Source organism: Symphalangus syndactylus, chromosome 12, assembly GCF_028878055.3.
Source record: "Symphalangus syndactylus isolate Jambi chromosome 12, NHGRI_mSymSyn1-v2.1_pri, whole genome shotgun sequence".
Classification (NCBI taxonomy): domain Eukaryota; kingdom Metazoa; phylum Chordata; class Mammalia; order Primates; family Hylobatidae; genus Symphalangus; species Symphalangus syndactylus.
In genome coordinates, this window is record NC_072441.2 from 67,323,280 (window position 1) to 67,349,324 (window position 26,045).

The 26,045-nt window shown below is 40.7% G+C and overlaps 1 protein-coding gene across 5 annotated transcripts; it reads right to left on the bottom strand.

Moving 5' to 3' along the window:
• Positions 1–1,330: 1,330 nt before the first annotated feature.
• Positions 1,331–24,059, bottom strand: AMPD1 (adenosine monophosphate deaminase 1). 5 transcript variants are annotated; one of them, XM_063625831.1, is made up of 16 exons: positions 23,897–24,044; positions 21,942–21,953; positions 17,081–17,261; positions 15,264–15,429; positions 12,726–12,891; positions 8,804–9,023; positions 8,137–8,266; positions 6,888–7,082; positions 6,467–6,598; positions 5,900–6,063; positions 4,426–4,552; positions 4,079–4,242; positions 3,301–3,421; positions 2,465–2,638; positions 2,194–2,304; positions 1,331–1,504 (listed from the first exon to the last, which is right to left on the bottom strand). In XM_063625831.1, exons 1-16 carry the CDS (start codon positions 24,015–24,017, stop codon positions 1,346–1,348), a joined length of 2,343 nt encoding a protein of 780 aa, XP_063481901.1. In that variant the 5' UTR covers positions 24,018–24,044; the 3' UTR covers positions 1,331–1,345. The 5 variants fall into 5 exon arrangements, with proteins under 5 accessions (XP_063481901.1, XP_063481902.1, XP_063481904.1 ...); XM_063625832.1 differs by lacking the exon at positions 21,942–21,953 and having other exon boundaries at positions 23,897–24,059; XM_063625834.1 differs by lacking the exons at positions 21,942–21,953; positions 23,897–24,044 and adding an exon at positions 15,634–15,727 and having other exon boundaries at positions 17,081–17,156.
• Positions 24,060–26,045: the final 1,986 nt, after the last annotated feature.

The following is a 26,045-nucleotide window of genomic DNA, read 5'->3' on the forward strand; positions in this document are numbered from 1 at the left end:
CTACTTGGAAGCCTGAAGTAAGAGGATCACCTGAGCCTGGGAGGCTGAGGCTGCAGTGAACTGTGATTACACCACTGCACTGCACTCCAGCCTGGGTGACAGAGCAAGAACCTGTCTCAAAAAAAAAAAAAAAAGAAAAAAGTTTATTACTTTTGAAGACATTTCACAAAATTCTATTTTTTTCTTTTTTTTGAGACGGAGTCTCGCTCTGTCACCCAGGCTGGAGTGCAGTGGCGCAGTCTCGGCTCACTGCAAGCTCCACCTCCTGGGTTCAAGCCATTCTCCTGCCTCAGCCTCTCGGAGTAGCTGGGACTACAGGCGCCCGCCACCACGCCCGGCTAATTTTTTTTTTGTATTTTTAGTAGAGACGGAATTTCACTGTGGTCTCGATCTCCTGACCTCGTGATGCCCCCGCCTCGGCCTCCCAAAGTGCTGGGATTACAAGCGTGAGCCACCGCGCCCGGCCACAAAATTCTATTTTTTACTTGTAGCCACACTATAACTTCATGCTGAGGACAACTAGAGGATAGGAATGAAATCTTATTCTGTACACCTTTGGTGTTTAGAATAGTACCTGATAGTTTAGCTATTTGATCAATAATTGTTTATTGAATAAGTTGAATGAAATGTCAGCCCAGCCACTAGATGCCAACACAGTTGTATGTGTGGAAGTATCATCTGCCCATTTGGAATTTCACCTGAACTTGAGCAACAGGCATGCTTCTTAAAAGTTATATGTACATTTCACTTTCGTAAGCAAAATCATTTAAAATGTACCAGTTTAGCTCACTATAATCTTATTGTCAATTAAATCCTTAAAGCTAAGAATCCTTTTGTAAGATAAATTCTCCCTCGGTATAATAACTCATAAATACTGATTTTCTATATTGAGGTACACCCTCTGGTTTTGTCTAAAAAAGCCACTATTCACTTATACCTTGTCAAAGAACTTTTTAATGGTTCTAAGCACCTTAAGCAAATTTCATTCTATAAACCAGAAGCCTATCTCCCAAAAAGTCATTTGCTTGCATTTTTGCCCATCTTTAATAGATATTTTGCCTGAAAGTCATAGAGTCTGCAGTCAGAGAAACCTACATTCCCACTGCTACCCTTCACCAGGTATGTCCTTGTGCAGGTTATTAACCTTATTAGCTTCAGTGTACTAATTTCCCCCAAAATGGAGATGATAATATCTACTTTATAAAGGTTGTGAGAAGGATTAAATGAAATAATATCAGTGGAACATCTAATATTTTCCTTGGTTTATAGTAGGGACTCAATAATAGGTGACTATTCAAACTCTACAATGAAATTCTCACTCATATTATTATTTGGTTTACTTTTTTTATTCTGTTGATTTAAGACCCTCAGCAATTAAATTGAGTTCATAACACCAGGTTTCATAGCGATAGGCCATGCGGATTTGGGCTACATTTGTCCTCCGGATATCATTTCCAGCAGGGCCTTCCTCAAGGTAATTGTCGCCCAGAAACTTTACTTTCTCCTATAAGAGAAAAGGATGGCAGAATGATTGTTGTCTCTTTTCACCCTGATATAGACAATAATTGCATTCTTTACAAAAATTCCTTCCTTATGTTAGCCACTGACAAAAGAATAATAATAATAGACCATTAAAAGCACTCATCTAGTGCCTCAGTGTTCACAGTCTGCTGAGAAATCAAGTGTATTTTACTTCCTTTGCCCAAAAGGCACAGGCAACGAGATAGAATAATCCCTTCTAGTGCTTGTCCATAGTAACTGCATATGATTCGTGGGACAATTTTTCTTTTCTTTCTTTCTTTTTTTTTTTTTTTTTTTTTGAGATGGAGTCTTGCTCTGTCACCCAGGCTGGAGTGCAGTGGCACAATCTCGGCTCACTGCAAGCGCTGCCTCCCAGGTTCACGCCATTCTCCTGCCTCAGCCTCTCCAAGTAGCTGGGACTACAGGCGCCCGCCACCACGCCCGGCTAATTTTTTGTATTTTTTTTAGTAGAGACGAGGTTTCACTGTGGTCTCGATCTCCTGACCTCGTGATCCGCCCGCCTCGGCCTCCCAAAGTGCTGGGATTACAAGCATGAGCCACCGCGCCCGGCTCATGGGACAATTTTTCTACATGTATTTCCCAACTACTTTTTTGGTATTCAAGTTAGCAGACCCTATACTCAAAAGGAAAGCCATTTGAGGACAGGTCTACCTCATGAGAAATTCCACACTGCAAGACACTGTTCCTTGCCACTTCGCACATATCACAGGTGCTCAGCTTGAAGACTTGTGCAGCAATAGCATATTCTTCCATTAGGGGCTCCTGCAGTTATATTAAATGAGGAAAAAAGAGGAATGAATTAATGAATAATATGCATCCTGCACAAAAAAAATAATGAAATACCTTTATTTGACTTCCAAATTCTGGATGGGAAACAACAGTCCAGCAAAATATACCTGTATTGCCCAAGTCCATACTATACCTTGGTAAAGTGGAATTGCATTGGGTCATCTGTAGAGAGTGAGATCATTAGCCCTTTCTGAAGGAAATCCAAAAAGGGATTTTTGGCATACTCTAGAAATAGGCTATTGTTACTTAATGGTGACATGGCGATGGGAATTTGGGCTAAGAAAAACAAGTACTGTAACACGGGACTCTGAAAAAGAAAAGTAAAAAAGTATTTAAAGATGTTGGAAAAGGAATACAAACTAGAAACACTACAATCTCATGGTCTGCCTTAAGCTTCAGCTTTCAACAAAATTATCACTTGTTCTTCAAGTCTCTTAGGAGAATTTAGGAGTTTTTCAATGTAAATGCTATTTAGAATAAATGTATTTAGGATACATTAATTTTCAGAAACATTGAGTCAAACCAGATTGTTTATTCGATCTATAATTGCCTACGTTAGATGGTCTGTCTCAGGCAAAAGACTTTGCCTTGAAACATTTTTTTTTCTCTCTCTCTACAAGAAAGCTCTGACTCTCACAAAAAACATCTTGAAGCATGCTATAACAAGAAATCTGGCAAAAACTAGCTTAAGGAAAGCCAGGCCATCTCTGAATTATCCCTTGTCAGGATTCTAAGCTAGAAGTCAGGAGATCTGCGCTAACTTATCTCTGACAGCAACTAGCAAGGTAATTTTGAGCAAGTCCCTTTACTTCTTTCTGTAGAATGAACTGCACTAAACTAAAAAATCTTTAATGCTCTACTTGAATATGATTCCAGTGTCGATAATGACTTGTGACAGTATGGTTGGTTAAGGGAAAAAAGATTCCTCTAGCTCCAATGTAAAAGTTAAGAAGAGAGCTTCCAACTCACCTTTTTTAAATTTAGGCCATGAGAGATATTATCTGCTATCATGAATGCCGTCATGAGATGGGTGAGGGCTCCAGCTTCTCCACAGTGAGGTCGGAACAGAAACGTATTCATGCCTCGTTCCCTGGGGAAATAGAACTGCTATTGGAATCGCAGGTTCTGGGTATGGAGTGATTCACAAGAAAATTCAGTAGAAAAGTAAACACTCTGGAAGGAAGTAAGCCATGCAAAGGATTCAGCAAAACAGTCCCAAATCATAATCTTAATTCTTGCTAAATACAAAGTTTCTAAAAAGAGGCAGCAGAGGATATGGGGGTAAGGAAGCAAATCAAGTGTTGATTGCCTGGATGGAAATACCTTCAGTCTCAATAGGAAATTTGCCAATATCAACATCTCATCATTTATTCTATTCTATTCAAACTTTAAGGGAGAAATGTTTCCAGAAAACCCCAGTGTAATATTCCTCTACTTATTCCTTACCCAAATATATCAAGAAGGGCAAAATATATGAAGTTTTATAATTAATTGCACAATGATTAGTATAAATTCCTAAACTTCCCCCAATAAAAGGAACTGTGAAAGTTATTGAAAGCATCAAAATATCGATTTCTGCCCCAAAGTAAATACACTGAAGAAAAAAGTTAAGAGAAAGAAATTTCTGATTTGGGCCAATTGGAACCATCACAGTAATGCATGAGGCCCTTGACCACCTTAAGTGCCAATATATGTAGAAAGAGCTGTGTTAAATAGACCCTCCTAGCTCCAGTTCTCTCCTACTTACTTTCTCAGGCTGTTGAGCACCATGATGTTTGCATACATGTAGTAGGCATAGTAAGTGTAAGATGGATTATTTTCCAGTGTCCACTCCTGGGGCTTGGGACTCTTGGAGGAGAACATGTGGCCACTGTGTTTGGACTCATCATCCACACTGTCAAAGCCAGTGATCTGTTAGGAAAAGTGAGCCATGCAATGGGTTCAGTCCAACTTCAGGGTCCCAGTCCTCACACAAACTTTCAGGTCCAAAGGCACAGACCAAACATAAAGAGATAAGCACCAAGAATTAGTCATGACCAGGTAGGAAGGCTGGTTCATGAGCAGCAGTATGAAGGCCTGAAGGGTCATGCTTACATGCTTGAGGAAGATACTGAGTTCTGGGTCAGCCTGGGGGTTGATGGTGGCCTCAAACACTGGCATGAAAATATTCTCCAGCATTTTTCCAAAATGTGGAAGGAAATTCTTGGAACGGAACACATCACTAGAGGCAAGAATGAAGAGAATTTAGGAGAAAAAAAGATTTTTAGGACTGATAGCCCCAGTATGAGGGAACCAGAGGATCGAATGTCATGCACAGGAAAAGACTTGGTATATCTATCCTAGGTCCATGCTCCTCATGCATTCTTCTTGGTCTCCTATAGAGAGGGATTCAGTTTGGGCTGCACATAGGAAATAAAAATTTCTTGGTGGACCCTATGCCCCCGTCTTTTTTACAAACCTTTGTCATAAGAAAACTAAACCTTCACAGCTAAGTCCTCATAGAGGAATATGCAATTATGTCACAAAAGCTTCAATATATGTGTGCAGCTACAAGACAGTGAACAGGAAATGATTACCAAGAATATCTCTGATCTGCAATTTAACAAACTCTGATATAGCGTTTAATATATTCCAACCACTCTTCCAAGTGTCCAGAAATATTAGCTAATGTAATCCTCATAACAACTCAATAAGTTAGGTATTGTTTTTAACCTTGTTTTAGAGATGATGAAACTAAGGCACAATGGGGTGCTATAACTTAACCAAAGGTAACACAGCTAAGTGGTTGTGTTACCTTGATTCAAGTATTGCCAGGATTCAAGTATCGCTACTCTGGGCCCAGGATCTATACTCCTAACCAACCTACTACCTCTCTGCCTATTACGAAGTATTATCCCAGTCAAAAAATTACTTTTTTTGGTTAAAGAGACAAGATGAAACACTTGCATTGCAGTAGGTCACACAGAACACAAAGACAGGTAGCTAGAAAACATATAAACACCCAAGTTAGATAAAAGATCAATGATACTGAACAAACCGAAAGAGAAGCCATCCCTGAAGGCGATGAATGATAGCAGGTGGTATGAAAGGGAGATGACGTCCTCAGCAATACCATTGATAAATACTCATTGATTGTGGAGAACTTGAGCACTTGTAGGTGGGACAATTGACAGACAGTAGTAAAGGTTCTGATACAAGAAAGCCACATCCCAGTAGAAATGAGCATGGGAAGGAATGGACTTGACACAGAGAAGACCAGGTGAAAGAAAATGTATACCAAACTGTACATAGTTCTTATTCTATCTTAGTTTTAATCATTCTCAGTAAGTTATTTATAATCTTCATAAAGCTAGAGGACTGATCTGAAATGATCTTCCTAACTCCTGTCTGTGGTTAAGAGTGCTGTACCCAGAATGGACAAAACCAAGCATGCAGGACCCAATAGTGAATGCTGTTTTAACAAAGCTGATTTATTTCTAGATGGGCAACACGTTCCTTGTTCATACAGGGGAGTTGAAGCAGATGAGACAAGGGCAGGCTCTCGAATTTCTGATGGGCAGGTACATACTAGATCCTGGGAACCTGGATCATCCATGTCATGTTAGGGCAGTGGATGTGATTGTAGACGAACCAGGAGGAGAGTTTGCTCCACTCATCAGGACTGCGGCCATAGATGGACAGGCGGGGCTCAGCATGCTGGTACTTGGCCTCCACCAGGTCCGCACCTACCTCCTGCAAAACCAAGAGAGAAGTCCAAGCCAGGGATTCCCACAAGTTCCTCTGGGGTTCTAGGGAGAGGAGATTCCCTTTCTAACTCTTCCTTTCAGAATCTGAAAAGGCTAGGTCCTTAATCAATCTCAAAACCACACCCTTAATTTCTCTACCTTAGGAATAGAGGTCTTTAAAAATCACTAGAGTGGATGCGTCAGAGGAAATCCTTATATTCATTTGTGTAGTGTTTGGCCCCAGGGATACCTACCTACCTGCCTACCTCCCTTCCTTCTTTCCTTCCTTCCTTCCTTCCTTCCTTCCTTCCTTCCTTCCTTCCTTCCTTCCTTCCTTCCTTCCTTCCTTCCTTCTTCCCTTTCCTCAAGAACCATGCCAGATACCATAGATCTGATTGGTTCCACCTCACCTTGATGATAGTGGCAAAATATTCCCCATTAATGTAATTGTCTGTCTTCAAGTAGAGGTCCCGTAGCTCACTTGCTCCTACAGGATTATATTTGTCATTAAATTTATCAAAACGCTGGAAGGTCTGGCGTCCCTGAATCAGGAAAAAAGAGCAGAGATGTATTATTACTAGAGCTGTCTGGACACAGAGAGCTAGGAAATAGTCAAGCAGAACTGGGGTCTGGTAGTGGGGGAGGGCATTGGGCTCCAAGAATGGAATTTGGGACAGGTGACAATGAGCAAACTTCAAAATTGTCTGTGGTGCTTTCAGGCAGCATGGTAAGCCAAGATGGTTAAGAGAGCTCTGAGAAGGGAGGGCTTGTAGGAGAAAGACGTGGGGTTCTGAGTATTAGAGTGAAACTGACATTGCCGTTTCAACCTACAGCATGAACATCCAGAGAATCAACAGTCAGGTCATAAGGATGCATTTTTAATTTAGCAAAAAGTTCCTTTAGAGTCAGATTCTTCTCTTTGGTGCTATAGACCACTCTGTCAGCATCAATTTGGTAAGATTTCTTAATAAAACGCAGCAGATGTTTCTGGTTCATGCAAGCAGCTGCATGGATATGGGTGTCCACCTGTATGTATATTCAAAGAAAGAAAAAAACATCCATCAGCCTTAGTTATGCTACTCTGTTTAGAGGATATGGTGCTGCAAATCCCACTGCGTTGGGACAAAGTAAATAATGAGGATGTGAGCTGACAGTTGGTGGAGGTGGTCCAGCAATAAAAAACCCATTACAACTGTGATGTGCCCATGCAAGGATGTGAAAGGTTAGGCTAAATGCAATAATAATGCTTGCTTCTTCTGTATATCTGTACATCCAATTTATTTCCTACGTCTGATCCACACATTCTTCTGAACCATTCTTCGCTCCTAAAGCACAGCTGGAAGTGAAGTAACTACCACAACTTTCAGCCCCTAAGGAGAAAGGATTGAAATTATGAAGCCATGACACAGTGATGGCTTTTATGAGGTAGATATTCTTATAACTAAATTTTATGCACTGAAATTTCAGCAGATTAAGTAACTAGTCCAAAGTTGTATAGGCAGCTGAGCCAGCGTTTGGGCCTGAATCTCTGCTCATATATTTCCTATTCCCACTTCCTTGTAATCATTTTAATGGTCAGAATACATCTTGGAAGTGTGTCTAGTTTATTGGATTTCACAATCTCTAGGCTAGCTCATTTGATATTCACAATCCTTATATGAACTGGACTGTGCAGGTGTAGTGCCCAATTTGACAAATGAAGACACTGAAATGAAAATATGTCGTCCCTTCCTCCAAGGTCTTACAGTCAGGAATTCAAAGAAAAGGGACTAGAAGGAAGAGCTTTCAAATTCTAGAATGGTCATTTTTGATGTTTTGTTGTTGTTGTTGCTATTTTCATTGTTGATGATAATTACAATTTTTTATGCCAAAAATGTGGCAAACCTTTCTATGGGGAAAACAATAGAAATGGCACTTAACCCTAACCCATTAGACATAATCTATTATCTGTTTTTACTAAAATCCACTGAACCTGTAGAAATCTTAGCTTAATCAGAAACACACTCTTTTCTTGTACTTCTCAATAAATAATTGCATTGTTTTTGCCCAGGAATTACCTCTGAGCGACTAAAATGTTTACCTTCCTGCAGTTATAAAAATCTCGGTGGGGGTTGTTTTTCAGCTCCTTTAACTCGTCCATCTCGTTAAGCATCTGATGGACCTGGAACTTGGAGGAGAGGAACTTCAGGCGCCGGTGTGTATAGGTCTTACTGTGAAAAATAAAATTACATAATTCCAAAAAGTTACAGACATTCAAGAAAAACAGTCACAATTTCAAAACTATCAGGACCTTTATCATTCATAGGAAATAATTATTGGAACAAACCTTTCAGTTTACTCTGCAGTTAATCCCATTGAGAAGTAGTGGGCTCCAAGGGCTTAATCTTTGCAACAATGTTGGACATAATAATGAGGGAGAACTTGGAAAGGTATCTTAAAACTCAATGGACAGAGTGTTGTTTAAAGTTAAAGGTCCTGCCTTTGGGGTCAGCAGATTCGAGCGTGAATCCTGGCTCAGCCAGCTGTGTCACTTTAGGCAAGTTACTTAACTCATCAAAGTCTCAGCTCATAAAACTGGAATTATGAAAATAACCACCTTACAGAGCAAGTGTAAGCAATAAAAGGAACAATGTGCATGAAGGGCTTAATATAATGTTTGAACATAGTAAGCATTTAGTAAATACTTAGTCTCACTATCAGTAGAAGTAGTACTAGTTGTTGTTGTTTAGGTCTTGCTAAACACTTACACAGGTCCTTGAGCAATTAAAGCGAGTAAAAAATTCATATCATCTAAGAAGATGTCCAGATTTGGGTAAGGAAGCGGCTTAGGTTCATCTTTGCTGACTGCTGCTTCATTAGGATAGACGTAAACTACACCGTCCTTCATTTTGAGGTGATAGCCCAGGTTTTCAGGAAGGTTGTCTGTTCGGAAAGGGTCCTCTCCCTTCTTCACAGGAGGAGTAAAGACTTTTTCAATCAAACACAGAGTAATATATTAGCACATAGGATGAACGACCACATAAAAATAACCAAAATCTGAAATACTACAACATCTCATTAGCTTGGAATCCAGTACTTAAGTTGTAATTATCTGGAATTAAGCTAACCTTTATTTTTGCATTATTTTTTAAAGGTGACTTAATAGTATAAAATAGCTATAAAAATAATATGTTGGCCAGGCGCGGTGGCTCGTGCCTGTAATCCCAGCACTTTGGGAGGCCAAGGCGGGCAGATCACCTGAGGTCAGAAGTTTGAGACCAGCCTGACCAATATGGTGAAACCCTGTCTCTACTACAAATACACAAATTAGCCAGGCTGTGGTGGCGCATGCCTGTTACCTCAGCTACTCAGGAGGCTGAGGCGGGAGAATCACTTGAACCCTGGAGGCATACGTCGCAGTGAGCTGAGATCGCACCACTGCACTCCAGCCTAGGCGACAGAGGGAGACCCTATCTCAAAAAAAAGGAAAATAAAATAATATGTTATCTAGTGTAAGAATGATTTTTCAAGTTCTTTGGAAGAACTATTTACATAAAGTAATCGATATAACTACTTACAAACAATCTTCATTATTTACTGAAGTTGGTCATCAAAGGCTTTCTGTTTAGAGCATATTATTAGCTCTTAGATAATAACATAAGAATAAGAGTCAAACTACAGTTAAAAAAATAGAGTTTAGATCTTTACCTTATTTAAGCCAATCTTTTTTATTAGGCGTAATTTAGAGTGTTTTTTGAAATAAGCTTTTAAAAATCAGTTTTGGGTTCCCAGTAAAATTGAGTAGAAAATGCCGTTTCCAGGCTGGGCACAGTGACTCACGCCTGTAATCCCAGCACTTTGGGAGGCCAAGGTGGGTGGATCATTTGAGGTCAGAAGTTCAAAATCAGCCTGACCAACATGGTGAAACCTCATCTCCACTAAAAATACGAAAATTAGTTGGGTGTGGTGTTGTGCGCCTGTAGTCCCAGCTACTCAGGAGGCTGAGGTAGGAGAATCTCTTGAACCTAGGAGGTGGAGGTTGCAGTGAGTGAGTTTGTGCCACTGCACTCTAGCCTGGGTGACAGAATGAGACTCCATCTCAAAAAAAAGAAAAGAGAAAAAGAACAAGAAAGTGCAGTTTCCCCACAGCCCCTTACCCACACACGCACAGCCTGTCTCCACTCTAGACATCCTGCATCAGAGGGTCCATTTGTTATAATAGATGAATATACATTAATACCTTGTAATGACCCAAAGTCCATAGTGCACATTAGGGTTCACTCAAAGCCTATGGGTTTTGGCAAATGTATAATGACATGTATCCACCTTTATAGTATCATACAGAATAGTTTCACTCCCCTAAGAATCCTCTGTGCTCCACCTAAAGAGGTTTTAATGTAAAAAAAAGATATAAAATAAATTATTATTGTAAGAGTTATAATTCTTATCAGAATTATTTTTCCCACCTTTTAAAGCACATACAATTTCTGCTAAAGGAATTGAGAAGAGATTAAGTGGATGTGTTCCCTTCTTTCCACTGCTAGCCATTTCAGCCTAAGGAAGCCATGAACACATTTCGCATTGTCAGAGCCTTTAAGAATTCATCCTTTTGACTTTCAACAAGTATGGTCCTTTATGCCTTTTCACTGCTGTGCCCAAGGAAGGCATCAGAAAGTCTCCTGTTTACAAGTGATGCCCACAGCAGCCAAAGTGAGAAAAATAGCATAGGAAAAAAACAGTCTGCACATTTCCTATTCAAAATTGGGAGATAAGGAACATAAGAGAAGTGAAACAGCATGTTACTACAATATTTGTTACTATTATCAAATATTAATTTTGAAATCCTTGTACTTAAGGATTAATAGCTCACTATTAATGATATAATTATTATTAAAGCATAACTTAAGGGAAATAAAGACAAGACAAGCTAAATGTCAATATTATAGAGGATGGGTAAACCACTGTTATGGGTTACCAAACTGGAGACATGTTTAATATGATTTTAATATTAAAAGGAATTACAGACAGGGAGTTGTAGAACTGGAGATCTTTAATAATATTACAGTTTGGAAGTTCAAAAATCTTTCTTTTTTTTTTTTTTTTTTGAGACGGAGTCTCGCTCTGTCGCCCAGGCTGGAGTGCAATGGCGCAGTGTCAGCTCACTGCAAGCTCGGCCTCCCGGGTTCACACCATTCTCCTGCCTCAGCCTCCTGAGTAGCTAGGACTACAGAGCCTGCCACCACACCTGGCTAAATTTTGTATTTTTAGTGGAGATGGGGTTTCATCGTGTTAGCCAAGATGGTCTCGATCTTCTGACTTCGTGATCCACCTGCCTTGGCCTCCCAAAGTGTTAGGATTATAGGCATGAGCCACCGCGCCTGGCCTCAAAAATCTTAAATATTTGCCTCCCCAGAAATTTTAGTTCTAGGAGTGTAATCCTAAAGTTGTAAGACAATTACAGGAAGGTGTGTATATAAAGATGCTTATTGTACCCTTTTTAGAAACAAGTTTTAAAAAGTCAGAAATTTAATTGCCTAAAAATAGGAATTAAGTCAATTATGTTCCAGTTATACAATATAAATCTGTAAAATTATTAAAATCTGATTGTTGAAAAATATGTACTTAACTTTCTACAAGGCAGAAAGTAAAAACTGAGATAAGTAAATAAAGTGCTATGGAAAGTCATAACATCTATCCAGAAGGCAAGAAATGATAGTATTTGGGCTGCCTCTTGAAAGATTGGGTTGGCTTAGGAGACTTGGGCATGTGGTGAATAAGTGAGGGGAAGGACAGCCTGGGCACAGGGAAGCAGAGCAGCAATCCAGGAGCAGGAAGGTGTTGAACTATGTAGGGAACGAGAAATATTTCCAACCAGAACCAAGAGTATAAAAATGGAGCAGAGAAAGTAAGTTCAGAAATAGGTTGAGTGTGCAAGTTCAAAAATAAATAGGCCGGGTGTGGTGCCTCATGCCTGTAATCCCAGAACTTTGGGAGGTTGAGGCAGGCAGATCACTTGAGGCCAGGAGTTCAAGACCAGCCTGCCAACATGGCAAAACCCCATCTCTACAAAAAAATACAAAAATTAGACAGGCATGGTGATGCACACCAGCAATCCCAGCTACCCAGGAGGCTGAGGCAGGAGAATCACTTGAACCCAGGAGGCGGAGGTTGCAGTGAGCCAAGAGGGTGCCGCTGCACTCCAGCCTGGGCAACAGAATGAGACCCTGTCTTGGAAAACAAACAAAATGTAGTTAGGGGGCCAGAGGGTGTGGGCCTCAAATGCCAGGCTAAAGACTGGACTTTGCTTTGTAGGTAGCAAGGAGCAGCTAAAGGTTCTTGTCAGGAGAAGGATGTGCTCAGATCTGTGTTTTAAAAATTAGCACCAAAGTAAAAATGAACCAAAAGAGAGTGAGACTGAAATTTAGCAGAGTAGTTAGGAAGCTCTTGCAATAATCTGGGCAAGGAGAAGGATAAGCCTGAATGAGGGTTTAGGGAATGGTGAAGAGAAAAAGTTCAGAGAGATGTGCAGACTGAATCAAGTGATTGGACACGTAAGGAAATGGGGCCAAAGATGATTATGACTATGATATTTTTAGACTGGATTACTTATAATCTAGAGGCATATTTAAAATTTAATATTCAGTAGTTTAAATAAAATATGTTTCATACATTATGTAAGAGAATTGTTACCTGGATAGAAGCTCTCATTTGCTACCCAAGCCTCGCCATCAATGTTCCTCAAGTATTTGGAGGGGGTTTTAGGGAACCTCTGAAATGACTTCTGCATGTATTTCTCACGTATGCATAGTGCCCGATACAGACCTTTGCAAACAATTTCAAAATCTTCAACTGTAACCTGCCAAAAAAAAAAAAAGTCAGCATATCAGTGTCAATCCCATGAAAAACTGAGAAGTGAGTGAAGCTTATCCTTGGCACCTCCCAGCTCTCTTGTGTATCGCAGCCCATTCTGAGCCTCGCCACTCACCTGGCTGCTTCTTAATTGACTTGGGACCTGGATCTCCCTCCCAGAGCAGGTCCTGAAGCTTTTCTAGCTTTTTCTTCTCTACCAAACTTACCTGTCCTACGAGTCTTTCCTCTGTAGTCCTGTATTTGTTTTTGGTTTTTGTTACATAGCAGGGATTATCTAGCAAATAGGATTAAAGGAATCCATTCTAACTTGGTATATACTTTCTTCCTTCCAAGTACGTGTGAACATTTTAAGTATAAGACAATACCTCAACTGAAAGACCATGTGACTCAAATTGTGAGAATTCAAACCACTCAGTCAGTGAGGGAAATATTTTGGGATGAATAAGGGGTCACAAATCTCTCAAACCCATGCACGGCTTTCGTCAGCTACGATGGATCACAACATCATTCTGTGAGAAGTTAGTCTTTTAGATGATTTTACAGGGAATTTTATTTCTGGGTAAAAATTGAGAGATTCTAGAGGAAAGCTTTATTAGAGCTGCTGGAAATTTCCCCTGCCCCCGTTCCCAACTCCTGGCTGGGCCAGGCATGCCCAAGTAGTTATAACTTGAAATCACTGAATGTTCATTATCAGAACCCAAAGACTTTTACTGTGGGACTAACATATGCTTGTCCCCAATAGTTTAACGTCCAGATATTGATCCTCAATTAGTTTAACTATTTTAAAGACCTGCTGACCTTGGCCAAAAGCATCTGGCACAGGTGCTAGGTCTGGGGGTCTGCTTCCCTGATTCCAATGGCATGCATAGTTCATTGCCACTTAATAGGCCACTAGTCTATCAGGTCCTCAAGAATGAGAGCTGAGTCTTATTCACCTTCATGTTCTCAGCACCCAATGCCTAGCACAGAATAGATGCTCAATAAAGACTGATTAAATTGAATCTAGTGTTTACCAGGAATTAATGATCTTGGGAACTGAGCCCTGATTTCCCCTTTGCCTCTCTGTTTAAATTACAAGGGTGAAGACTAATTTGGGTGCAGACTACAACCAGGTAGAGCGTAGAGTGTTGCTCAGCAGCCCAGCCACATTCAGCCAACAGGTACAGCAACATACTTCGTTTTTCCCAGTCTCCAGGTCAAAGTTTCAGGTGCTCTCCAGCTTTCATAGGAGGAGAAGTACTCCTTGACTTGTGTACATTTTGTTCGTCCTCCTAACTTCTTTGTTTTTATTCTTGTTTTCATTTCTATCAAGCATGCAGGTATGAAGTTTATCTCCAAATGTTTATGTTATTTTGAATTCTGGACTTCTCCAAACTGTGTTTCCCCTGTACTCATCTCTATTAGGCATTTCTTTTTAGTTATTTACTGTCTAAACCCCCTGCCATTTAGAGAGCACCCATGTTATACAGAAAATGAATAAACAAGAATGAGGTGCATTTAATTGCTCTGTTACTTTTAAGTGTCTTAGGACTGACCCTAAGTGGGTCAGTTACATGAGAAGGGGACCCAGCACTAGTCATTAAAACCATATTTGGAGAATCGACTGATGGCTGCACAGCAGTTTCACCAATATGATGCTGATTCTGCAAGTCCATGTGGCAGAGATTTATTAATTGACCAACTGTTCTGGATGAGACAAGCAGGTCAAGTTGTTTGTGACATGACTTTACTATCCCTGTGGCATCCTAGAGTCTGTTCCAAGTAATGATCTACTGTGTAACCATCTGTAATGAAATTGGAGAGTTCAGCTCGTCAAAAAACAATAGCCTCATTAGGATTTTCTAACCTCTCTCTCATCTTCCTTCCTTTCTCTGGTTCCTTCTTTTTTCTCTTCCCTCTCTCTTTCTCTGAATCTGTTTTCTTTGGTTGGTTATGCTATCTTCAGCCCTTCTCACTATCCTAGGTCTGCTGGGGTCCTTCTTTTCCCCAGAGACTCCGTGCCTCCCCAGAGGCTCCCTTTTCTGATTTACAACAACATCAGTGAGACTTGACCACTCTACTGCTCTCTTTGGTCCTTTTTGCCAAAATCTGTCCATTGTATTCTGTAACATACACACTGCATTCTACTCTATATTCTCCATGTAAAGCAAATGAGATAGAGGATAAATTATGTGGGATGATCAAAACAACAGAAATATAAGACGTACCATATTAGTATTGAAATGCAATAATGAAGTGTAACAAAGGACAGGTGAGCTAATACCTCCCTCAACAGGAAGGAGAAGAAGGTAAGGAGCTAGAACTGTCAAGCTGAATGGCTTCCTGGTTGCTAAGTCTGAGTGGCAAGGACCAACTCACCCCAGAGGCATAGTCACCAGTGATCTGCACTCTCTGAAAATCAGGCACGGTCTGGTAGGTTGGAGATGAGGAAATGTATTCATCAATGTGGGACAGTTTGGTGGAAGATATTTCACTTAGTGGAATGGACAAATTAACAGTCTTCCGTCCTTGGAAACGCTTTTTTCTGGGTTCGAAATTTAAAAGTAAGAGTTAATTTTGTCTTCATCAGGCATTTCATTGTGATAGATAGATGTTTCTCTACACAATTTTATTCTGAGGACAAAAAGTAAAAATTAAAATGTGGTTGGGTATCAGAAACAGGATCCAAGCATAGTGAGAGGAGAAATTACTGAAGACACATGACCTTGTGCCCCTCTCCCTTGTCTACCTTGGAATGGCCTTAGCAATCCTGCTAGAAGACCTTCACCACGACACCCTTCTTCCCAGGCAGTCCACTCCCAGCAGAACAGGCAGTCTAGGTACTACAGAAAACACAGGCTATGTCAGTTACTACCTGTATCATTTTATTCATGTTCCTTAAACATCGATAAAGGAGCTCCCATCTACCCACCTAAAACAAATGGTGCAAAAATGACTACCTTATAGGATTTCTATGAGATTTAATGTATATAAAATGCCTAACACAGTACCTGGAACTTATAAGGTATTTAATATTATTTTCTCAAATCAACAAATATTTGTTGAGTTTGACCCAAGTTTATTGCTTTGACCCAAGTCCTGTGTTAAGTCCTATGGGGGATACCAAAGGAGGTGGATTGCTGTTCTTTCCTTAAAGATGTAAAATCAAGAGAAAGACAGCAGAATAGTCTTTTCCTCATGAAGCTGATGGGATGGGGGGAGGACTTAAGGAGGGGGTTCCAGCAAAGTAGTCAGTATAGGTTTGAGGTTTGAGTAAAAATTGTGGCTGGTAGTGAATCCTAGAGTGGTTCAAATAAAGGAAAATAGACTTGGTGGAGAGGGATTTTCAAAGACTGCTTGGGGGAGGCAGCAAGTATGCATCACAGACATAGGATGGGCAGGGCATGAGGGCAGAACTGGAGAGCAGTATTCCTAAGGCCAGGAGGTGGTCAGACTAACTGGAGGGCAGGATTCATGTCAGGGAGCATAACACGAAGGTTGGCTAGGGACAGAGTCTGAAGATGAAGGCTCTTGAGTCCCAGTTTATATTAGCGTTGTGTGTAAATTGAATATGTTCACAGCAGCCATTTGCCCACTTTGGTTTGAAATAATTCTATGGTATCTTGAAGTCCTCTTGCTTAGATGGGTAGGGAGGCTTCAATCAAGGGAGATGTGGACGAGATAGGAGGCCCACTGCTTTCTTCTTTTTTCATCATTTGCCCCTCACTCTACTCACTCTAGCATATACAGTGTTAGGGGGAAAAGGAATTTTTTTTTTTTTGAGACAGACTCTCGCTCTGTTACCCAGGCTGGAGTGCAGTGGGGTGATCTTGGCTCACTGCAACCTCTGCCTCCCAGGTTCAAGCGATTCTCCTGCCTCAATCTCCCAGGTAGCTGGGACTACAGGCGTGCACCACCGTGCCTGGCTAATTTTTGTATTTTTAGTAGAGACAGAGTTTCACCATGTTGACCAGGCTGGTCTCAAATTCCTGTCCTCAAGTGATCCACCCACCTCGGCCTCCCAGAGTGCTGGGATTACATTTGTGAGCCACTGTGCCCAGCCTTAGGAATTTCTAACTCTGGCAGAGTTCTTCCTCTGAGTTGAACCATCATTTGGATAAATTGAACCATATCTTCCCTGGCAGATACCCCTCCTTAGGTGCCAATATACTAAGCACTCCCCTTACACCACTTACCTCCTGGCTTCTATGGAGGTGGACAGAGTCTCCAAATGGAATATGTGTGCTTGCATCTCATGATGAGAAATCGGACAGATCTCATCCACATCAAAGGGGGAAATCTCCTGACGACCTCCTTCATCTTTCACTTCAGAGGCAAACACTTTTTCAGCAAAGTTGCGCATTGCGTCATCAATTTCTAAAAGAGGTTTTCGCATATTAGTGTTCAAGCCCCTTTTCAAAAGTCATCTGAGAGTTTCTGCTATGTGTAAGGCATGGGACAAGGACTGTGCTGCGTGCATGGCTCCCCTGCTTTCCAACCAGGGTCCCTGAAACACCACAGAGCTCAGTGCCTGCTCTCCTTTTACTGGGTTTCTGTGTGGGTACCTTGAAAATATGCTCTCAGAAACATGGGTCAGATTCTCATAGCACATTTCAGAACAGTCCTAAAGATGAGACCGGGCTCTTGTAGGACTAGCACCTCAGTAAGATCACCTGTTTCTGGCAAGGCTAAGTTTAATTTCATAATTTGAACCATGCAGCACAGTTCTTCCCATTAGGTTGGTGGAGTTTTTCTGATGGTGTTAAATATGTGGATAGGGTTATTGGTCCTTGGAGTTTTTCTTGCTAAGGAGAGCCAGTGATTCCAGTGATCTAAGTAGTTCTGAGAAATAAATGTGTACTGTAGGGCCTTTCTTCTACTTAAGACAGATACTGTGTTTCTCTCACACATCAAACCTTGTTTTTTTCAAATCCAGACAACTTGGTGATGTGCTGCTGTATGCAGGGAAGGGACCACTAACATTCACTACCTAGTGCTGGAAGTCCCATTTCTTGTGGACATGGGCCTCAATAATGAATGACCCTTGGAAGGCCAATTTTACTTGTACATACCCTAATTTTCCCATTCTTAAAATGGGGGGAAATGATGCTTCTTAGTTTGGCAATGAATAACCCCAAGACCCTCAGGATATAAGAAAACCAGTGTCTCTGGGCACAGTAGCTCATCCCTGTGATCCCAGCACTTTGGGAGGGCGAGGAGAGTGGATCCCTTGATGTCAGGAGTTCGAGACTAGCCTGGCCAACATGGTGAAACCTTGTCTTTACTAAAAATATGAAAATTAGTTGTGCATGGTAGTGCATGCCTGTAATCCCAGCTACTCAGGAGGCTGAGGCAAGAGAATTACTTGAACCCAGGAGGCAGAGGTTGCAGTGAGTTGAGACTGCACCACTGCACTCCAGCCTGGGTGACAGAGCAAAACTCTGTCTCAAAAAAGAAAAGAAAACCAGTGTCATAATGTAGGATGGTGATGGCCATCAAGTAACTGCCTTTCTGTTAAGTTCCACTGTGTTCTCCAGATCCTCAGTGTTTTCTGTCTGAATAATCATGACCTCTAATACTTTTCCTGGAATTTCCAGAAAAGAGCTGGTAGCAATAATGACAATGGCAAATAGCTAGCTATTTGGAGCAACAGTAGAAGACAGAAACATTCCCCACAAAATGACAGAGCAAACTGTAGAGAGAAAGATGCCCCCACCCGTTAATGTCTATACAGGCCTGCAAAAGTCCATATTTTCTATTCTAAATTAAGTAGATGCCATGTGTTCAAGCTCCCTGCTCTGCACTTAACACCTCCTACATCTTCCTCTATTTCCATTTCTTAATCTATAAAGTGGGAATACTAATACCTACCCAACCTCACTGGCAAGGCTGTTGTGACACTAAGTGAGATAATGTATGTGGAAATGCCTTAAGACAAATAAAGCACCAGATTAAATTGAATGATGTAATGTGTAGCATTGGTCAAACAGACATTTGGTGTGTGGGGTTAGCTTTGGACTATGAATGAGATGATAAATGATATGACTTAGTACATGATGAAATGTACATTGGAGATGATAGGAATTGATTCATAACTTTCCCAACAATAACAGTCAGGTCAGCCAGTTTTTAAAACCTGGTTTGTTACAGCAAAGTTAACAGAGAAGCCCACTATGTTGGCCAAACTTCATGCATCTGTTTGCCTTGTTAAACTCAAACACCTGAAACCGAAAAGCATCTTTGGATGCTATAAGTAGTTCTTTGGCAAGCATCATGATCCATGAAGGAACAAATGGAACACCAAATAAATGCATTCGATGGCCTGATAATGCCTCCACACCCTACTGCCAACTGATCCCCGGAAATAATGTCACTTCTTCGTAAGTATCACGAGCAAGCACATGCATCTCAAGGGAGAGTGGCAAGCAGAAGTTGGAAGAGGCTGCATGTACCATGAAGGGCAAATGGAAACAGGACAGTTGGTTATGAAGATGAGAATGAGGATGATGATGCAATTGGTCAGTCATGCTGGGTCTGCAGCAATAATGCTGGAGGCCTCAGGAAGGACGGTATGGAAATGGATGCCCAGAAACCAAATCCTACTTGCTTGATATCTGGCTCTTCCAGAACAAGCATTCATTGTCTGGGACTGCATGTTTCTATTTGTTTCCTATTTTAAAACAGTATTGTTTTTACTAAGATTGTATCTCTCTAAGCCACTACAGACAGTTGAAAAGTAGAAACCCTACTCTTTAGAAGTAGCTTACATGGTGACCAAAAATTACATGGTTGATATTTCCTTCCACTGAATCAACCACTTGTTTTGACTTCATGTAACCACAGCTGAAATTTGACTCTTAATTCAAGAGCTCTGCCTTTCAAAAATACCTCGGGGAGTGGGCCTGGCATGGTGACTCACACCTGTAATCCCAGCACTTTGAGAGGCTGAGGTGGGAGGATTGCTTGAGGTCAGGAGTTCAAGACTTTGGAGCTTGGGCAACATAGTGAGAACCTCATCTCCACAAAATTTTTTTTTTTTTTTCAAAAATTATCCAAGCATGGTGGCATATGCATGTAGTCCCAGCTACTCAGGAGATTGAGGTGGGAGGATCATTTGAGCCCGGAAGGTTGAGGCTGCAGTAAGCCATGTTTGCACCATTGCACTCCAGCATGGGCGACAGAGTGCAAACAAACAAAAAAACAAAACAAATTTCAGGGAATGGTGGTGATTACAGAAAGGAAAGAGTGAAACTTATATTTCAAAAGATAAGTAGATAGGCTGGGCGCGGTGGCTTATGCCTCTAATCCCACCACTTTGGGAGGCTGAGGTGGGCGGATCACCTGAGGTCAGAAGTTTGAGACGAGCCTGGCCAACGTGGTGAAACCACGTCTCTACTAAAAATACCAAATTAGCTGAGTGTGGTGGCACGTGCCTGTAATCCCAGCTACTCCAGAGGCTGAGGCAGGAGAATTGCTCGAACCCGGGAGGTGGAGGTTGCAATGAGCCGAGATTATGCCACTGCACTCCAGCCTGGGAGACAGAGCAAGACTCCATCTCAAAAATTAAAATTAAAATTAAAATTAAAAAAAGAAAATGTGTGTATTACAGCTGGATGGCCTTGGGCAAACCACATAATAACTGGGAGCCACAGTGTTCATCATCATAAAGGGGAATGTTAATAATAATAATGTCAACTTCAGAGAATTGTTATGAAGATTACACAAAAAATACTTTAAAACTATGCAGTACTGTCCAGAAGTTGGAGATTACTATTATTAACACAGGAAGTGCAAGACTCTTGAGAAGAGGAATATCATGCTTGCTTCTTAACAGGTCCAGAAAAACATGTTTGTTTCTCAGCAGTGCTTTATTAATGTGTAGGAAGGACGAGGTTGTAGGCCTTTCATCTGCCACATTTCATCTCCCAAAGGAATTCAGAGGCAGACCTACTATCAGTCAGCAAAAGGACAAGTCTAATTTGAGATTGAGGGGAATATACAACCAAAGTTATAGTTTTATCTAAAATAGGTTTTTAAGGCTGGGCACGGTGGCTCACGCCTGTAATCATAGCACTTTGGGAGGCTGAGGTGGGTGGAACACTTGAGGTCAGGAGTTCGAGACCAACCTGGCCAGCATGGTGACACCTCGTCTCTACTAAAAATACAAAAATTAGCCAGATGGGTGGTGGGCATCTGTAAACTCAGCTACTCAGGAGGCTGAGATGGAGGAGAATCACTTGAACCCGGGAGGCAGAGGTTGCAGTGAGCTGGGATTGCACCACTGCACTCCAGCCTGGGCAACACAGCAAGACTCCATCTCAAAAAAAAAACAAAACAAACAAATAAATAAAATAGGTTTTATTTTATCTGGTCACAAACATTAACAACAATTTTTTTTGTGTGTGTGTGCTGGAGTTGCTTTACTAAGGCAAGATTCAATAGGCCCCTTTGGCTAATCTATGTCATTTATTTTCAAAACATTAAACAGGCTGGGTGTGGTGGCCCACACCTGTAATCCCAGCACTTTGTGAGGTTGAAGCGGGCAGATCACTTGAGGTCAGGAGTTTGAGACCAGCCTGGTCAACATGGTGAAACCCTGTCTGTACCAAAAAATTAACTGGGTGTGGTGGTGTGCACCTGTCATCTCAGCTACTCGGGAGGCTAAGGCAAGATAATTAGTTGAACCTGGGAGGCAAAGATTGTGATGAGCCAAGGTCGCACCTCTGCACTCTATCCTGGGTGACCATCCATCTCAAAATAAATAAATAAATAAATAAATAAATGAGTAAAAGCATCACATGAGGTTTTCTTTTAAAAAATTATATATAATTTTATATATATATATATATGTTTATACACACACTAGAATCCAGAAAAGCCATGAGCTTATTTGCTATGCTATGGGATATCTATGGTCGTTATGAATCTTTGTTGACTTTCAAGGCTATTATTTAATAAACACTGCTGAAAAATAGCCATGTTTCTGAATTAAGGAATAGTATCATTTTTTTTAATTGATACTCTGACAAATGGCAGCAAAAGTAATGCAATACTCACGTTTCTCTTCAGCTGTATGAAGTAAAATAAAACAAGATAAAATATGTGAACAACTTTCTGTACTCATAGTGGCTATTAATCACTGCTTTGGGGTAGACGCATGTAGATTGCTGTTATTTCAGCTCAGCCTTCCAGCTTGTCTACACTTTTCTGCCATCAGAAAGCTTGGGAATATGGTCATTATACAGCTCTTCATTTTCTTTTCTTTTCTAATATGTCTCTTAATATTTTGAAGTATACTTTTTAAAAGGCACTCTATAAAACACGATTTTTAAAAATATCTGATGAAGAAAAATGGGAATGCTCATATAATGTTGGTAGTAGCAAACTTAAAACAGCTCATTTGGTAAACAATTTAGTAACACCTACCAAACAACCATTTCTGAGAAGCTATCCTACGGAAATCATCCTTAAACATGGAAAAAGCTTTAGGTGTCAATATGGTTGTCAGAACATACTTATAAAAAAACATAAAGAGGCCTGGCGCAGTGGCTCACACCTGTAATCCCAGCACTTTGGGAGGCCGAGGCGGGCGGATCACGAGGTCAGGAGATCGAGACCATCCTGGCTAACACGGTGAAACCCCGTCTCTACTAAAAATATAAAAATTAGCCGGGCGTGGTGGCAGGCACCTGTAGTCCCAGCTACTCGGGAGACTGAGGCAGAATGGCGTGAACCTGGGAGGCGGAGCTTGCCGTGAGCCAAGGTCACGCCACTGCACTCCAGCCTGGGTGACAGAGCGAGACTCCGTCTCTAAAAACAAACAAACAAACACCCCAAACCATAAAGAACCTAAGGGATTAGTTAAGAAAATAGAATATGCAGTCTTTTAAAATGGTTTTTAGGAAAGGTTTGGGATACCATGGTAAAAGGATAAGTTGTAAAGTTAAGCCAAAACATTATCCTCTCAAAAGCGGGATATAAAATTACATGTGCAATATAATCATAACAGTGCCTTTAAAAAAAAAAACTCTTTAATTTTACACAGAAAATAGATTGAAAAGAAAAAAACACTAAAATGTTAAGAGTGAATATCTTTGGATAATGGATGTGCAGATTTTTAAAATTATTACTTTTGGCTGGGTTCAGTGGTTAACACTTGTAGTCCCAGCACTTTGGGAGGCCGAGGCGGGCAGATTGCTTGAGCTCAGGAGTTTAAGACCAGCCTGGGCAACATAGCGAAACCCTGTCTCTACAACAAATACAAAAACTAGCTGGGCATGGTGGCAAGTGCCTGTAGTCCCAGCTACTCAGGAGGCTGAGGTAGGAGGATCACCAGATCCCAGAAGATTGGGGCTGCAGTGAATCGTGATCGTGCCACTGCACTCCAGTCTGGGCAACAGAGTGACACCCTGTCTCAAAAAATAAATAAATAAGTAAAAAATAAAATTATTACTTTTACTGAATTTCCCAACTTTCAAAATGAATGTTTATTACTTTTATTTTTTCAGCATAATTTCTATTTCACATGAAACAAGTATTGCTTTTATCATTTAAAAATTATAACATTATTATTTTAAAAATTACTGTGTGTACAAACCTGGACAACAGAAAGCTGTTCTCGTGAACCGTCAGAATACACACATTGGGTTATTTTTTGTCATGTTCATGATTTTCAGCTAATACCATAGCTAGAGTCATTATGTAGGAGCCGTCTCAGAGCTATGGCAGCACAGGTTTTGTTTAGACTAGCAGAATAGATATTAAATATTTCACAGAGTTTTCTACTGGGATCATCAAAGATGCAACATACATGATAACAGTTTTAGAAACTTACCCACATCCCAAAACTAAAAACAAACAAAAAACCCTTGAAAATATTTTGTGTTTTCCTGAAATGTATGTTAAAGCTATCATGAACCCTAAATGAATGATCAAAGCTGATATGGTAGCTAAAGGAACAGTTGCTTATGAAAAAAAAAAAAAAGAGCTCTCCAAACACTTTGTACACCTACCTGGGAGTTTGAACAGAGGCATTGTTGCTGAAATCCTTGATTCTAGGATAGCACAGTAGAAAAGAAGAGAGAGGAGACTGTGGGGTGACTGACTGACACTATAAAATATCCTGACACTCATTTTATTATTTTGCTTTGCCCCCTGAAATTTGACCCTTCTCTGCTAAGTGGAGAGAGATGAGCTTTGGCCCTATTTATAGCTTGAGGCATTTGATAGTGAAAAACAGGTGAAGCTTTCAGTCTTTACTTTGGGATTAGAAGATATCTGTGGTGGGCTAAAAATTGCATTTCAATACTCTCTAAATCTTCTTACAGACTGGATCCTTGGCAAGTGTAGCACACGATGTGACCACTGATGGTGATTTCCCACCCTAGTGAAACACAGTGAAGTCTTTCCGGTTTCTGAAGCTACGATCCTCAGGGTTTCACATCAAGCGAACAGCTTTCTGTGGTTGGTGAATATGCTGGTACATTCATCAAGCTCTCAACAGACACACACATACACACATGCATGCACACACGAGCAGGAATGCATGTTTTTATTAGAAATATATCTGACTTAGCAGAAATTCAGTTGACAGTTTAATGAATTAAGTGGTAAATTTACTTCAAGTCTTACAGAAACTCAACTGTCCTCCAGAGTGTTCAGTTACTACTTCTCTACCTATTGTTATAATAAGAACAATAGCTTTGTTTTGTATAACATTTTATTGTATGTAAAACACTTGGCAAAGATTATCTATTTGATACTAATTACAATCCTGTAAGGCAAGTAATACCTTCTCCCTGTTTCCCAAATAAGAAAACTGGGGCTCTGACAGGTATCTTGCTCCAAGTCATTCTGTTCATCATAAATGGCAAAGCCAAGGCTCTCTGGACCCAAATCTCACGCTGTTTCCATAATAACACGCAGTCTTAGTTATGACTATATATATGTGTGTGTGTATATATGTATATGTATATATATGTGTGTGTGTATATATATTTTTTTCGAGACAGAGTCTCGCTCTGTTGCCCAGGCTGGAGTGCAGTGGCGCCATCTCGGCTCACTGCAAGCTCTGCCTCCTGGGTTCACGCCATTCTCTTGCCTTAGCCTCCTGAGTAGCTGGGACTACAGGTGCCTGCCACCATGCCCAGGTAAATTTTTTTGTATTTTTAGTAGAGATGGGGTTTCACTGTGTTAGCCAGGATGGTCTCAATCTCCTGACCTCATGATCCGCCTGCCTTGGCCTCCCAAAGTGCTGGGATTACAGGTGTGAGCCACTGTGCCCTACCAGTTATGACTAAATATTTTATAGTTACTGCTAGGTAAAGAAAGTACGCTGCTAGACTCAGCAGAAATTATAAATTATAACAGTTTATATTGAAGATGAGCTTGGCACTTCAGATTAGTAACAGAATTATGGGCATAGACCATATGATCTTTTTACTATTAACCATTTCTTTTTGAAAATTGGGACAAGCATTTTTGTTGGCAAAACTTAATAATATTTTAGTGCTTAGCCTTATGGCCAACCTCTCAATCAACAATATTGCAACACATTACAAAGGTGTTACTGAACCAAAATATTTGTTCATTTCTTTCCAACTCCTTTTTGTTACATTTTTACCTGGATTTCCCAACAGTATCCACAAATTGATACATCCAAACCAAGCATCTTCCTCCATGAACCTGCTTCTCCTTCAGTAATTCCTATCTTTATGTAAGTTACACTCCAATTTTCTCATTCCAATTGTGTAAATACCCTTGTTGCCTACCCAAACGTCATTTTCCCTACCTTTCTTACAAACAAAAACTCATTTGGTTTGAGCATTAATGTGCTCAGCCAAAAAACAGCATTTGCTAGATTCCTTTGTGGCTAGAAGCGGCCATTTGACACAGCCTGGCTAATGTGATGTAAGCAGAATTGCTGAGTGGGATGTCTCCAAAAGTTCTTTTAAAAGGGACCAGCTCAGTTGGCTTATGTTTTGCCTTTTGCCCTTCCTCTTCTTCCTGCCTGAAAAAGGAAATATGTGGATAGGGGGATCCAAACCAACCACTGTTTTAACACAAATGGTGAGCAGGACAAGAGCCACATGAAGACTATTCGAACAGAAACAAAGAATTAGGGTCCCTGATGGCATCCTAAAGCCACCATATTAGTCCAGG